A 15,945-nucleotide genomic window follows, 5' to 3' on the forward strand; every position below is an offset into this window, starting at 1 on the left:
TTGTTTAACGTGTTTCCGTTCCCTTCTCAACAATCGTATCAGTATACCCGCTAAAGTATAAAAATTACTTAATATATCTTAAAGGACACTGATATAATTTGCGAGACTTGCTCCCATGAATTTCGAGCGGGTGACGTATACAGTTACTCAGTCAAAAATTACCAAAAATCAAAAGATTAAACGTAGCGTCAGAACGAAAGAAGCTCCACCATCTGGTTAGGTGTAGTTTATGGAATGTACTTATGGCGCAAAACTTTCAGATTATTCGTATCTTAAGTTGGATCACAAATTCAGCTGTCTATTCTATTTACCAGGCATCATTACTGTGTCTTTGTAAAGTACTATGAATTACATCGACCCTGTTATCTCCACATAAAATTCCAGGTAATAGACAAGCACAAGTCCCTCCCGTACAGCATAACCTTTCGAACAACAACCGACTGACAATCACATACCATTATACGAGTCCCGAAATAACACCAATGGAAATAACCTTACCTGTTCATGTTCCTCCAGATGTTGTGACGGTGACTGGCTGCCTCGTCTACGATGGTCGTCCCCCAGTAGCCATGCCTCCTCGTCCGCTTCCTCCTCCCGTGCGACGATGCCCCTCGCACACAAGCCTCTCACCACACGCTTCGCCTGGCCCAGGGAACCTTTACCACGCCCAGCGCCTTTCCGGACATTCACTGGATTCCACTTCCCATTTTGTCTTAGGTTTACAGCACCTCTGACTTTATCCGACTGGAAAGTGCTGTAGCCACGGATTGTGTGTGCTGATGTAGTGAGTTCCATTCTTTCAGTTTTAGTCACACGCGATAAGCTGCCGTCAAGAGAACTGAGGAACGATGTCATCGGATCTGCTGCCATGTCGGGACCAAGTAATTATTTGGATATTCTTGCTGTAGATCTCGTCGACCTGGTAAACCCTGATGAGGCTTCACTCTCGGAAATCACTTGGACCTCCTGAGCTCGTTAGTCTGTGGTGTAGTATCTGAACTCTAGAGTATAAGTGGTCCCAAGCCAAGCGTCTGACGGCTCTGATGACGAACTGTTGACTGTGCTATACCCTCTACTTGGCAACTCTCGTGTGAAACGAAGAACACTCATTTTTGGCACTCAGGCGTTCACATAGCGAGATACTCCTGTCAGTTTTGCTACATATATTGTCTAAAACTGTCTTGAAAACTGTAGTCCTTGTTTATGAAAATTTGCTTGAAAAATAACTGGTGAAAAACAGGTTACCTCGAGTGACCGATCTTTGGACTGGCTTGTAAGTAACATTGATATTGTTGCCATCAAAACAGTCATTATTCAATGTTTCACTGACATTCAGACGTTTTCAGAAAATTTGTAGCCCTCATTTTCTATTTACTGAATTCAGCAAACTCTGCTCTATTTCGTAGGTTGTATAGCTTAAGAATATTGGATAAAAGTTGTAAGGGATGTTTGGGGCGCTTCTGTCCACGTCGAAATGTGTGCCTTAAGTCTCCATTTGCGATAAGCCAGCAAATGAATACCTGATAATGATTGATATTACTGGTGGACGGAAATTTACCAATCTTCCACCCACTAATATACAACACTATCTACACGACATTACTTTTTGTGCGTATTCCTTAAAGTTGAAACAAGGAGGAGAGGTAGACCGCTGGAGAGATCGTTAGGTGTAGTGGGAGTCAATTAGGGCTCTCGCTATTACCTTGCCAGAGGAATGGTTTGAGACATTGCATCGAAAGTGTATTGAGCACAGAGACGGTGTGAATATGGACGTTGCTCTAGACAAACCACTTTAATGTGCAAAGTGATATAGTAAGAAGTACTCATGTAATTGAGGAACTTTGTGTTTCACTTTAACACACTGGGATTGGGTTCAGGATATGTAGGAGTGATTCTGAGAGGCTGCATGTGCCTGATACATCCTATGGAAATATGGGCGGATTTAATTGTATCAAAGTAGTACAGAATAGTGGAGGTTCAGGTTTTATAGTACTGGAAAAAGCGTGATATCCAGTACCGAAAGCGAGGTGTGTGTGTGTGTGTGTGTGTGTGTGTGTGTGTGTTTCTCGGTGGGGAGATGCTGAAGGATTAGTGAATTGGGGTCTGGGACATCTTTAAATTTGATGACTCCTCTCCCAAATGTGAGTGGGACTTTAACCTACGGGTGAGGGAAGATGGCTCCGCTCTTGGATAGTGCGGGAAAAGGATGAACGACTCAAAAGACGTCGCAGTTTGGTTATCTTTGACATTCCACGTTGTGACTGCCTCTCGTTGATCGTTTGTTGATACATCTATGATTAATTGTTTTCCCTGATAATGAAAAGGAAAATACGACTACGTACTATTGCCTCGTCTTTCGCAACTAGACCTCCTTATTCAATACCTCTGTATACTCCTAGTATGCTAGTTTATCTCGTGTTGTTGTTAGAAACTAATCGTTGGATAATGGTAACTATCGGTCAGCATCTTAGATACGAGTTGCCTCGACTCTATCAACTGTCCTGTATCTCTGTTTTGATGGCCAGTGACGTAAACATGTCGCGCCAGCTACAGGCAGTAGGCCCAGCTTAGGAAGAAGCACAGTACCTACTGTGGTTGCCGAGTCACTCCGCACCATGCAGGTATGTGTGCCAATATTTGTTCATTTTCGTTCAAGCTCAGGTTATTCCCGTTCACTCTAGTATGCGTGGAACGATTGTCAATAAGATATTCAAACATACATCATGCATAAGGTGAATATTTCTGGCTTCTGGAATCTAAGTGAATATTTCTGGCTTCTGTTTAATCTTATCGATTAGTGGGTTCGCTCGGACTGTTTACACATATGAGTTCCCCAAGTCAAAACCTGAAAATTACTTTGATTCACAGTATATATATATATATATATATATATATATATATATATATATATATATATATATATATATATATATATATATATATATTGATAGCAGCTCTTCTTGTAAAGTTATTCTGTTAACATGACCAGATAACTGGTCTTCCTAAGATTCTTTCCGATTTTCAAGTTCTGTTTTTACGTAGCTGGGGAGGTTGTGTGAGATACTTCCAAGGGTTGTCCCGACGTTTCGATTTGAATCCATCAACCATCATCAGGAGCCTGTGGAGAGGTCAGTGGAGCGGCTGGAAATGATCGCGGGTTTGAATGAATGAAAAGACCCTTCAGAGAAGAGGGATAGAAGGGTAAGGGAGAAAGTGGAAAGATCAGTTCTGAGGAAGTGAGATTTAGTAGAAGGTACAGAGCCAGGGCTCAACCAGCGCGCAGTGAATAAGACAAGACGGGAGAACTTGAGGGAGGTCAGACTGGGGATGTGTGAATGCGCAAGGAGGAGGAGGACGAGGATGTGCGTGGAGAAGAGCATTGCTTGTGCTTATGACGCTAGTCACTTAGCATGTCGTCACAACTTTGCAAGGATTTGGTGTTGAGATATTATTCAGAATTCTATTTGCTTTATATATGGGATTGTGATAGTTTCCAGGGGGATCTGTTGAAGCTAGGATTGTCCATCCCGATGAGGTTACTGAAGAATATTCATGAGTCAAGTTGAAGCTCAAAAAGTTCCACTTGCCTATCATCAAGGTATCTCCAGTATATGTTTAACGCTGAAATCTTCGTTCTCTCGTACATTTCTACTTGGGGAAAAGATGCCATTTGATATTAAAGAGCCACCTCTGGTGGAAGAATGTCCTAGAGTGGCACAAGAATCTTAATACAGGAGAGAAGCCACATGAATGTTCACAGTGCCAAAAGACCCTCTCCAGGAAGAATATTGTAGTGTGGCACAAGACTGTCCATACTGGAGCGAAGCCACAGTGCTAAGAGACCCTCTCCAGGAAAAATGTTCAAGTGTGGGTGCAAAACTATTAATACAAGAGAGAAGCCATTTGAAAGTTCCCAATGCCAAATGACCTTCTAACAGTAAACTGATTTCGTGAGGTACATTAAGAATACAAGCCGTATAAATGTTTAGTGTCAAAAGACCTTTTCCCAAAAGATTCATTTGATGGAGTACATAAATACATTCATACAGGCAAGAGGCCACAAAAGTCCTCACATTATCAGAAGTCCTTTTCCCAGAGAAGTACTTCAATGATTCACATGATCATTCACACAGGAGAGAAACCATATGATTGTTCAGCGCTAAATGGCCTTCTCCCAGAGAAGTGAATTGATAAACCACATGAATTTCATTTAAGAGAGAAGCCATATTAATGTTCATATTGCCAAAGACCTTCCAAAGAAGTAGCTTAGTAAAGCACAGTTATGCGTACTGGAGAGAAGCCATATTAGTGTTCATAGTGTTTAAAGCCTTCCTCCCATGGAAGCACTTTGATACAGCACATATCATTTCATACAGGTTGGAAACCATATGAATGTTCCCTGTGCCTGAAGACCTTTGCCTGCAGGAGCTACACAGTGAAGCTACTTCTTAGACAGTAGACAGGAGGGCATCCAAATGAATGTTCACATTGCCAAAAGCCTTATTTGGTCCACCATATAAAGTTCACATAAGTGAGAATACATTCTTTGGCCTTTGATCACTTCAGTCAAGTTTCCATAAGAAAGCTGGTCAGGTAAGCCAAAATTCCAGCCATGATGAACATTTGTGAGACAAGATCCTGCCCTGCCAACAGCTGTTGAAGGACCATTTCATGTCCTACTTGCTGGCAGAGAAGTATGGCAACCCTGTGGAAGTGAAACTGTAAGTTGGTAATAGTGCAGAATCTGTCATCTATGAGATTAGTAATTGACCAGAAATACCCAGAATTGTTCCTCAGTAATATTTTAAGACTGGGGTGGATGGCCTAACAAAGTTAAGTAGGAGTTTTGAACATTTATGAAGCTCATCTCTTCTGGAGATAGAAAAATAAAATCCTGCCACTAAGCCATTTTATGATTCTTCTGCTAGTGAAGCAAGAGCTTACACAACAAGCAATAAGCATGATCCCAAATAAGCCTGATCCCTAGTGTGAATATATCTGTGGTGTTTTCAGGAGGAACCCTATGCCTTCCTCATCATTCTTATGTGTAAAGCTTTTGCAAGTTTTTAGTGGCAAGCTTTTAGTAAAATTGGTTTATGTGTCGATATTGATACACTTACTCATCTTCAAGAAACAGATTTACTATGTTAAGAGCAACCATAATGATATCTATTTTCAATTCTTTGATTACTGTTTTTAATGATGTGAAGAATGTCAGTGTATAGCATTCAAGAAGCTTCCATGGGATAGTTCTTTTTTCATTGTTGGTCTATGGATGTGGACTCCAAATCTATATAGTTCTGAATAGGTAAGAAATAATAGCAAAAGAGACAATTAATTTTGTGTAGTACTTTTGAAATGAGGAAGATAGATGGAATGAAAACTTTAGAAGGTTGCATGGTGTGAAAAAAATCATTAGAAAGGTGGATGCATGTGAGTCTTGGGATGTTATGGTCATACTGAACTGTATTAGATCATAGTTTGGGCAAGAAGATATATAAGAGTATAGTAGAGGGTACAAAAAGGGGAAATATAACAGAGAAGATGAGAGGGAGGGAGAGAATTAATAAGGCTGGGGATATCTCAAGTGAAGATGTTAGAGGGGTGATTACGGACTGGAGACAATGAAAACCATTTAAGGCAACAGGAAGGGATGGGGATACGGTAACTGCTGGTGACCTGACAGTAATAGCAGGAGAGGGATTTGGTGTGGTGAAACAAGTGTTGAAGTCAGTAGCGAGGGTGATGGAGAGAGTGGTGGTGTTGAAGAGAGCACAGGTTGAGGCATAATAACATCTTAACCCCAGGTCAGGGTAACACCACATTAAACAGGTGACCTTAAGAGAGGGACTTTCCTACTCTCTAAGGGCACCAGTCCTCCCTTACAGGTCATGAGCACTGGGGATCTTAAATGTGGATGAAAAAACTGTAATACATTCAAGGATGTTTAGCAGGGAGCTCAAAGACTTTGAAGACTTTATCATACAGGTAAGTACATTCACATAACAAGGACCCAAAACAATTGAATGGTAAGACAGTGGAAATAATTAATTTTCATAGTCAGTTCTTTATGTTGTTCAGACTGAGCTGTCCGTTAAGTTGTTGACTTAGATTCTAGTCTAAATAAAAGCTTCTCAGAGCACTTTTTTACTCTTTGACATACCTGTGACTTTTGTACTGTTAAAATTCTGCTGTTTCTTAGTTGACAGTGTCTAGATACCTGTATAACCAGTTTTGATTATATCTGTTTACTCTTCATCTTGGCATTTAAACAATATCCATGCCTTCCTACGTGGAAGTAAATAATAGCAAAATCCTCTAGACAACTCATGACTTATCCTTCACCCAAGGAATAACTCTTATTTATGGCTGAAATACAGAAATGAATAAGAGGTCATGCTGTCAAGTAAACAATTTGACATTCGTGTGGTCTTTATTAATCCTATATATTTAGAGACAAGTATATCATTTACAGTTTAATGAGTTGAATTCTACAGATATGAGCAAAGCTGTATTTTCTACCTTCATCAAATCAAATCATACTTCTCAGTCCTCTGCACCAAAAACATGATTATCCATGGAGGACCACTGGTAGTGCCAAGTGAATTTTCTCGTGTAATTCAAAAACAAACCAAATGCAAAATCAGCTGGGGAAAACCTATGGCTACAGTGTGAAAATTTTCCTACTCCATCTTTCAATCATAGAAAAAATTAATATAGAAATTTCAGAGGCAAAACAAGATCACAGGCAAGTTAATGCTTATCTTTTCATTGTCATCAATGTAATATCATGAATTCTATGCCAGTTCTGTTAAGTGATTGGCATTATGATGCTAAGGGCATAATCACATAGGGATGGGTCTAGGAGCCAGAACAACCATTTTGACCGAGGGCCCCTCCTCATATTCTCAAATCTTGGTTATACCCCACAAAGATACTTGTTTCTCAAGCTTCAGCTAAAATTCTGTTTTATGACCTTTTTTCAGAATATAAAGTTTCATATTACCATGTCTAGTGGTTTTACAAATGTGGGATAAGCTTGAAAAAGTCATGCTCCTGAAGTAAGAACCAAGAAGTATATAAACAATTTTCTGTTTTTTGTGAAACATTTTTAGAACATATAGAAAATATTAGGAATGAATTATTACTATAATACCTATAATTCTAATCAAGGTTTCTACTCATTGATTTAGTCATTAAATCTTTGGTTTGTGAAAAATAAGATCAAATTCCTAGGATCATGTAAGACTTTCATGGTAATATATGAACTTGCTGTCTGAAAGTGATTCAGTGATGTTTCCATTTGCTAAGTGTCTGTAATAGGTTCATCTAAAGTAGGAACAAATGTCTTGAAACATAATAAAGAATTCACTGTTGCAGCCATTGGATTAAGGTTTTCCAAAATGAGTGCATGATATGGTCCTAAACAACTTGACACAAATATCTTCTGTTGCATATATATCTTCTTCCTTGAAAGTTAATCATAACCAGTGTCTTCAGTGCCTGTATACACTACATTGTCTCCATGTTCTGTATTTGAGCAGTATAGAACTCCATTTTTTCAAGAAGTATAGCACATTTAGTCTTACAGCACATTACAGTAAGAAATCATTGATTTTTTCCTTGTCTTTCCAGTGAAACATTAGGAAGTGACTAAACACTAACAATGCTAATTCTGCCATATCTAAATCAGCAAAGCACTACACAGTTTGCATAAACATGCTTGATGACCTATGACTGTAACTGTTATGACTATGCATGTTACACTACAAGATATACTGTACTACCATGCAGGCTTTATTGTAATACATTTATAATACACAGAAACATTAAAACTTGAATTAATATATACAGTAATTTTCTATTCAACATCGTATTATTTTTTACCAAACTAAAGGAATTTAGTTCTAATGCTGAACCTGTGTCACTTTGAGTACACTTGAAATGTAAGCAACAAGAATGACACAGGAAAACTACTACTATAATTATACAAGTTCAGAATACAATGGAGATGATGATGATTGACTGACTAGCATCCAAGCCAACCTGTCATTAGTATATGATGATAAATGTTGATGCAAAATGGAAATGACAGCCTTTAAGAAATACTTAATCATGATGATCTATCTCACAAAATTTTTCATGATGCAGGCATATTCAGTACCAAAAAATTCATATCTATATTCACAGTGAGATTTGCATCCTTGTATTTTCTAGTAGCTTTAAATGGTTAGGTTGAAATGTAAGCAGCATCATTATGTAGGCCTTCTACCATCTACTATCAAAAGCAAGTCATTCAATTCATTAGGAACAACTTATCATAAAACTTATGTGTAAATGATCCATAAGGTTTGAAGTTTATCTTTTAATAACCAATGGTTCAAATATCTGCGAAAAAATTTTAACAAGCCTTTGTCTTTTCTCTAAGCTACTATCTTCATAGTGTTGTTCACGCAATAGTTTTTTTTTTTTTTACTATATACACATAAATTATTTACAAAAATAAATGAAATTGCACAGCTCAGATACTAAATTTGACAAACATAGTATGATATGATTAAAATAGCAGCAGAATTTCAATCTTGATTTCATACTGCAACATAATTTCATCATAGGAAGTTATTGGTTAAGTAAAAGCTTCATTGGTTTTGATACTTTTTGCCAGCCAGAGACATGTATATTAAACTGATTTGATTATCTCCTGAATATTTTGTACACCAATCATTGCATTCAACTTTAAGATTTGCGTACTGACATTTACCCACTTAAGAAAAACAATTCTTACACACATACAGCATGTTAACAACATATAGTTCGATCAGCTTTCATATTCAGTCACATAGTTTAAAGGTTAACTTCACATTGAGGTATAGATCTAAAAGGTTCACTTAGTATACACTTCTGTGACTTGGTGAAACCCTATAACATATAAAGCTGGAAGGATATATTTTCATTCTACCTATATGTTTGCCTTGTGATGGACAGGTTTTCTAGAAAAACCTTTATGACTGATATATCATACAAGCTAAATCCAGTTTTATGATCCTCCAATGAAAGATTCCAAGAGGAACATTCACCATTCATGTATCAAGGGGACATTCACTGAGATGCCTCAAGAGGATGTAGAATGTTGGTTTTGTTCTTTTCCTTGGACCATTGTGCACTCAAGGAATAGGTATTAAGTAGCCACAAAACATAAATCTTGTTTTACTTATGTTCAGTATACTAATTTTCCTGTTCTTAAAAAAAGGGAACAACCAAAAGAGATGAAAAGAATGCCAAAAATTCTTGCATTCTGATGGTGTCTTTTTCCTAATGATGTCCCATTTCCTTTAGCTTCAGCTATAAGTTAGCATTACAGAATGATATGGTAATTACATGTGTTACTTTTGCTGTCATTTTTCAAAAACTGGCATCTTTTCTTTAGAAGAGGAGCTGTAAATATGTAAAGGATACGTTCACATTACTTTAACTGGTAAGTGTTCAAGAAGTATAAACAGAAAAAAATGCAAAATCAAGGTAGGGGAGTAACAAGAGATATGTAAATAGAATTTGTCATAATTTCATGATTCTTGAATTCAGTAGAGTTGGGATTTCAGGTTTCTAAATCCCAGTCATCCATTTTTCCACCTCAAAGAGAGCTAAGGTTACACAGTTGGTGTATATGCATAATCACAGTACTTATCTGTGCTCTAAAGGGAAAATATTCATGGTCATGGAGCCCCCATCACTCACCCTCTTATTTCTATAATATGCTTTTTTTCAAAATTTCCAATAGTCATTACAAGCATTTCATCTGTACTTAGATAGTTCTGATATGCATTTAATATTAATGAACTCTGAAGACTTAGGCACATAATCACTGACATTCTTCAAATGCTTTTAGCAAGTTTGATTACAAAACAGGCAGTGATTTGTTATGTCATTATTCACATCATTATAAACTTTATGGAAATACAATTGATACCAGATAATACAGAGATCAGGATTAGAGTGCAAATTCTACATTTATAGGGATAATTTTCTAAATTATGATATCATTTGAAATTTACATATTGGTACATGATGAGAGTCTCATACGTGAAGCCCACTTTGTTCTAATGAACTGAACACTAATGTCAGTAAAGGACATTAGTGTTAAGAGTAAACTTCTCAAAAAACTGTATGTAAATTTTTACACCTACAATACTCATAGTAAATTACTAAACTATGTAAAATCCCAGTGAATATTGCATTACAAGATCTCACCAGTTCTGTACCACATACGGTATATGATGTATCATCGTGAAGTATGAGCTTCAATATTTGTGTATGTAAGATTACTCATCTTTTTCTTTTCAACTGCTTATCTGTGACTGGTGAAAAGCCCCAACCATCTCCCCTCTGACTCCCTAAAAGTAACTTCCTCTCACCTCTGATCTAAAATAATAAAGTGCAGCCTCGTAATTTAAGCAAAAACTACCAGCATTCTGTCCACAAACATACAATCTCTCCTTGTCATACATAATGCTTGTCAACACCTAACTCACATGGCTCATTCTTCATAACTCTAGATTTCCTGCAGGAGCAGTATGCACTCATCCTGTCTTTCGGCAAAATGCTACAAGCAATAAACAGAAGTAGTAGGTAGAAACATTTAGGCAGTAACATTAGATAGAAACATTAGGGAGAAGTGGTAAATAGGAACATTAGGCAGGACCGTTAAGTAGTAGTCTGTAGGAACATTATGTCAGAGCTTCTTCAAACACTGTGTTAGACTTACCCTCTGCCAGTGGCCTGTTAAGGGTGAGGCACAAAAGGCCAAGAAGTGCACAAGAGTTCATTGGTTATGTGGACTCTATTGCCATGGCCATCCCCTTGATGGAGTTCCTGTTAGGAACAGGAACACCCTCAAAGGCATCAAAGATATAGATAGATAGCTATCTCTCATCATCTTAATTCTCATAAGCTACATGCTGCAAATAATGCCTGGAAACAATGTTCAATGTTCATATCATCACTTGATGTGTTGCTATTCTCGTGAATTTTCCCATGTTACTCTCCTGTACAGAATGTAGCTTCATGAAGAATCTTTCATAACTCAAAAGCATCTGTGTGCTAGTTACATTTCCCCCATATAACTTACGGTAAAACATTTTGGTGAGTGCTTCACACTCTCATCACAGATTCCTATTTCATATTCTTCCTTGAATATCATTTCTTCTTGCATACCATTCATGGCGTGGTATTCAAAGGACTTCACACCATCATCAAAATCATCTTTGGTATTTGTACCTACATAATCGGTATAATTGATAGCTTATTCTGTATGAGATTGTTGTAAGTAAATCAGTGTGAAGTGAACAATACATGAATGCTATTTCTCCATCCCTGTACATTTTCACATATTCCATGAGAAAAAAGAATATGTAAGTAGTGCTCAGAAATTTCAGCATGAGTTTTTGTAAGTATTTCTTGTACCTTCCTGGGTGTTATTACAGATGAGATTAATGAATCTCACATAATAAGTTGATTAGGGGAATTTGTGAATATTTTTTCGAGATGAAATTTGTGAAGACAGCCTGAAATATGAATTACTATTCACAAACAATTTCATAGTATAGTTATGCTGCAGTTAACAACACTAGCTTAGAGCTAACACATTTTAATCTGTCTGTCTGTCTGTCTGTCAGTATTACAAGTTTTCACCTCTTATATCTATCATCTTTAAAGAGTGCCACATCTTCATAAGTTATTACATGCTGTGGTGTGCAAATGCATATGCAAATGCATATCTCACACATGTCTACCCTTAACATTTCCACATTTCCACCAGTGTATGGGAAAAAATTAGGCTGTTGCATCTGTTGGCAGCATGCAGGATGCCACGTTAAGAATTAATAGCTATATAATTATCTTTAAGGCAGAGGTGGCCAAGTCAGCTGCAGTGTACAAGTGAACCAACAAAAATATTTGCTATGGTGTGTACACTCCTGCTGCAGTGAGTGGGTTATATATCATCAAAACTGAATTATGAAAGACCATGGTAAGCTGTTCTTAAATTGCTCTGTGTACATTTCATACTTAAGAGTTTGATACAAAAAAAGATCTGCTCCAGAACATAACCCCCTTGTATAGTGGATCTAAAATGCTCAATTTACAACATCCAGGCTTGAAACAGGCTTTCTAGGAAAGTAGCTCTGTCATAGACTGGGGGCTTCCAATTTTATATTGTTTCATGCATTACACTAGACAGCTGATGTGAACAAAATGAAGCCATTTCTTAGGCTATTTCTGGTGCTGCTTCACTAACACAGGAAACAGCAAACATAAATATGCACACACACACACACACACACACACACACACACACACACACACACATATATGCAGGGGGCTGGATATCCTCCCCTTCTGATTTTAATTTTCCAAAAGAAGGAACAGAGAAGGGGGCCAAGTGAGGGTGTTTCCTCTATGGCTCAGTCCTGTGTTCTTAATGCTAACTCACTAATGCAGGAAATGTATGGAAGTTTGGAGTTTGGAAGGGTGTGTGATAGGAGGAAACTGAGAGTAAATGTAAATGAAAACAAGGTTGTTAAGGTTTGCAGAGTTGAGGGACATGTCAGTTGAGGTGTGAGTTTGAACAGAGAGAAAGTGGAAGAAGTGAAGTGTTTTGATACTTGGGAGTGAACATGGCAGTGAATGGAACCATGGAAATGGAAGAGAGTCACAGGGTGGGTGAGAGGGCAAAGGTTCCGGAAGGACCTGAAGAATGTGTGGAAAGAGAGATTGTTATGTGGGAGGGCAAAAATGAATATGTTTGAAGGTATTATATGGATGCAAGGCATGGTCTATAAATAAGACTGTGTGGAGGAGGGTGGGTGTGTTGGAAAAGAAATGTTTGAGGACAATTTATGGTGTAAGGTGGTTTGATCAAGTAAGTAATGAAAAGATAAGAGAGAGGATTGGTAATAAAAAAGTGTAGATGAGAGAGCTGGAGAGGATGTGCTGAAATGGTTTGGACATATAAAGAAAATGAGTATGGAAAAGTTGACAAAGAGAATATATGTGTCAGAAGTGGAGAGAAGAAGGAGAATAGGGAGACCAAACTGGAGATGGAAGGATGGTGTGAACAGATTTTCTTACACCAGGAATCGGGAAGCTGGCCATGTCCCCCAGGTACGACCACAGGTCAAGAAGTGTAGTGATGTTGTATGTATGGCTATGTGGAGAGATTGCTGAATGGTTTTGAAGCAAATGTTCAGCATCTCCAAATTGCATGAGGGATCCTGTGATAATGTTGAACTGTTATCTGTAATGCTGTAGAGATGGAAAAGTAGTTAGTTTTAGGTAAGTCCAGAAATTTGTAAGAATTTACATCTTTGTGGGAACAAAATCATAATCACACTAATTTCATACCTATGTCATAATTTTGGCCATTCTTTGGATATTTCAGGCATCCTTTATCCCTAGTAGGAATGAATATAGTTGGTACTAGATACAGCAATTTTGATTTAAGCAACACAGATGTCTTAACAGATCTCTTTACAGCAGTATATGAGCAGTTTATCTTTGAAATCAAAAGAGAAGTGTGCTGTGGCTTTCAGTAGTATGTGATAGGTTTTTTCTTTTTAATCAAACTTTGCTTATTAATACGGAACAACCATTACCTACGTCGTCTTTGTCAATGGACTATTATTCTGAGGGTTTTTAATTTTTTACGACATGTATCAGTTAGAGGATGCCACCTCTCCTTCATCATAATTCGGTGTTTCTTGTGGTCCTGTCTCTTGGAATCCATCCAGAATTTCTTCCTCGGTAGGTTGGAGGATTTCATCATTTGACTGTGGTCCTTCAATGTGTGAAGGGGCGAAACTGGCTATGTCGCTGGTAATGTCTCCTGCAGGTAGAACATCAAGGGGTTGTCTGTGATTGGTGGTGGCAGGGTGGTTCTGACGTCGGCCAGTTTTCCTATTGCGGCCACGAGAATTGCGACCCTGGTTGCAGTTCTTTCGACAGTTTTTCCTACAGTTTTTAGAGCAACCCTGATTGCGATTCTTTCTGCATCTTCTGCCACAGGTCCTGCGGCAGGTTTTCTGGCAGTTCTTACGACCACCTCTGCGGCGATCCGAGTTTGGCTGTTGTGGTCGTGGTGGCTCTTGACTGAGGGAAGGAGTCTCCAGGTTATTTGTGATTAGATTGGGGTCAGAACAGTTCAGGCCTCGTCGAAACATCTTGAGAGCTTGGCGAAGGGGCTGTGAAAGATAAAGGTTCTAAGTGGTAGTAGCAATGAAAAGAAGTATGGGCTATTAAAAACACATTCTCTAGCAAGTTTAAGAAACATACTGTGAACAAATATAATCTACAGCACTAATGAGAATTTGAACAAATTATCATCAAGAACTTTCAATTCATATTTCAAATTTCCATGACACAATATATCTTTTGGTGATAAGCAATGATGCTGTTATAATTCAAAAGAGGATCTAGCTTGTGAGCTAAGGAAATAAAGCATGGCTTGCTACTACTGCATTAAGTGGTTCTCATTATCAATATATGGCTCATAGATGGTCTAAAAACTCCTTACTTAAAATGAGACTGTGAGGACCCAGACACACCGGTAAAACACAATATCTATTTGATATTTCTGACAAAGAACAAAGTATGTATGTAATATGCTGGAAGGTAAATCATCAGGCAGGTTGTCCATGTTGCATGAAGCCATATCATGGATGAGTGGTGAGGTCCAAAGAGCCATCAGGCAGTGGAAGATGTATTTATGTACAATCTGGTAAGCATTCTAGTGGTTATTTTTTAGATGTCCTACACTGAGATCAGTTCAATTTTGCTATCCGTCTCCCTCACCCTTAATTCATGATTCAATAGCTCCCTAAAGTCCAAAAATTTTTGTGATTGGTTTTTTTCTTTTTCATTATGAGGACTCCAGTCACGGAGAAAAGTCCACATCAAGGCCGGACCTTACTTGAAACCTTAGGAAATTATGAAAGGTAAAGGGAAAGACAAAGGAAAGTATCTAAGAATTTGGGGGGAAGTAAAAAAAAAACCTCTCTTTTGAAATGTGCCCCTTCATAGTTATTGAGAGAGACATGAGACGGTACAAGCGAAACGAGAGCCACGTTTCCGTCGGCTACGGAAGTCCTAACTCCTTATCGACATCTATCGGTTACAATGAAGTACCAAATCCATCATCGAGATTTCTCTCTTTCAAAAAAAAAAAAAAAAGACCCTAGTTCAGTAGGTTAGAGAATTTTCAGAGGGTCCTGCCTCTTGGTCATAGGAAGGAAAGAAAAGTATTTCTACCTTCTAATCTGTTTCCCTAAAGAACAGAATCGCGGTGGTTCGTGAGAGGGTCATCGAATATAGATTCTTTTCTTGCAATTCTTAAGGATGGATTAAGTTTAACTGACGAAAAATTGTAGCTCTAGATTTTCTAGAAAGAGAGAGGAGTTTCTCCATTATTTATGGGAGACTCAACCTGCTATCTCAGAGGTATATACTTCTCTTATTACAGAGTCCCTCTCTTTGAGTTACTGGAACTACGCATGAAACGAAGAAACGATTGAGAACCAAAGAACTGAAAGTGTAATGAGAACTCTTGCTATGCCATAAGTTACCACAGCTTATGAAATTTGTTCTTAACAGCACTCCATTTTGAATTCCAGTGTTTCACACACTACATGTCAAGGAATGGATTTAGTGCAAAGTACATTGACATACGTAGCTGATAAACAGCTTTGTAGACTTCGTCAGCCTAGATAACAAATACCTTTCGTTAAAGAAAGATATCGTGCATTTCCCTACAACCCTTATAAAGCACAGCAGCGTCTTGCCAAAGACCACCAAATTATTCAGGGACTTTCATACCCAGTTACAGATCTGAGTTATATTTAGGCATAATCGTATATTAGGAGTTTCTTTAGATTCGAAGATGTTATTTCTTAGGAT

The 15,945-nt window shown here is 38.0% G+C and overlaps 2 protein-coding genes across 7 annotated transcripts in view; both read right to left on the reverse strand.

Annotated features, from left to right (window-relative positions):
• LOC139750423 (uncharacterized) overlaps positions 1-1,539 on the reverse strand; it is a 64,363-nt gene extending 62,824 nt beyond the window's left edge. For 2 of the 5 annotated variants that reach the window (XR_011713133.1, XR_011713132.1), the window contains exon 1: positions 499-1,356. Coding sequence is in view for 1 of the 5 variants with exons in the window: in XM_071665203.1 (XP_071521304.1) it covers positions 499-870 (372 nt within the window). In the remaining 4 variants the exon portion in view is untranslated. Of the gene's footprint in view, positions 1-498 lie in introns of all 5 variants that reach the window. The other 3 variants (XM_071665201.1, XM_071665202.1, XM_071665203.1) reach the window with 3 other exon arrangements.
• Positions 1,540-6,414: 4,875 nt separating this feature from the next.
• LOC139750424 (secreted frizzled-related protein 5-like) overlaps positions 6,415-15,945 on the reverse strand; it is a 152,780-nt gene continuing 143,249 nt past the window's right edge. The window contains exon 5 of one of the 2 annotated variants that reach the window (XM_071665205.1): positions 6,415-14,234. In XM_071665205.1, the coding sequence (XP_071521306.1) occupies positions 13,710-14,234 (525 nt within the window). In that variant the 3' untranslated portion in view covers positions 6,415-13,709. The remainder of the gene's footprint in view (positions 14,235-15,945) is intronic. The other variant, XM_071665206.1, reaches the window with a different exon arrangement.

This window comes from Panulirus ornatus, chromosome 9, assembly GCF_036320965.1.
Source record: "Panulirus ornatus isolate Po-2019 chromosome 9, ASM3632096v1, whole genome shotgun sequence".
Classification (NCBI taxonomy): domain Eukaryota; kingdom Metazoa; phylum Arthropoda; class Malacostraca; order Decapoda; family Palinuridae; genus Panulirus; species Panulirus ornatus.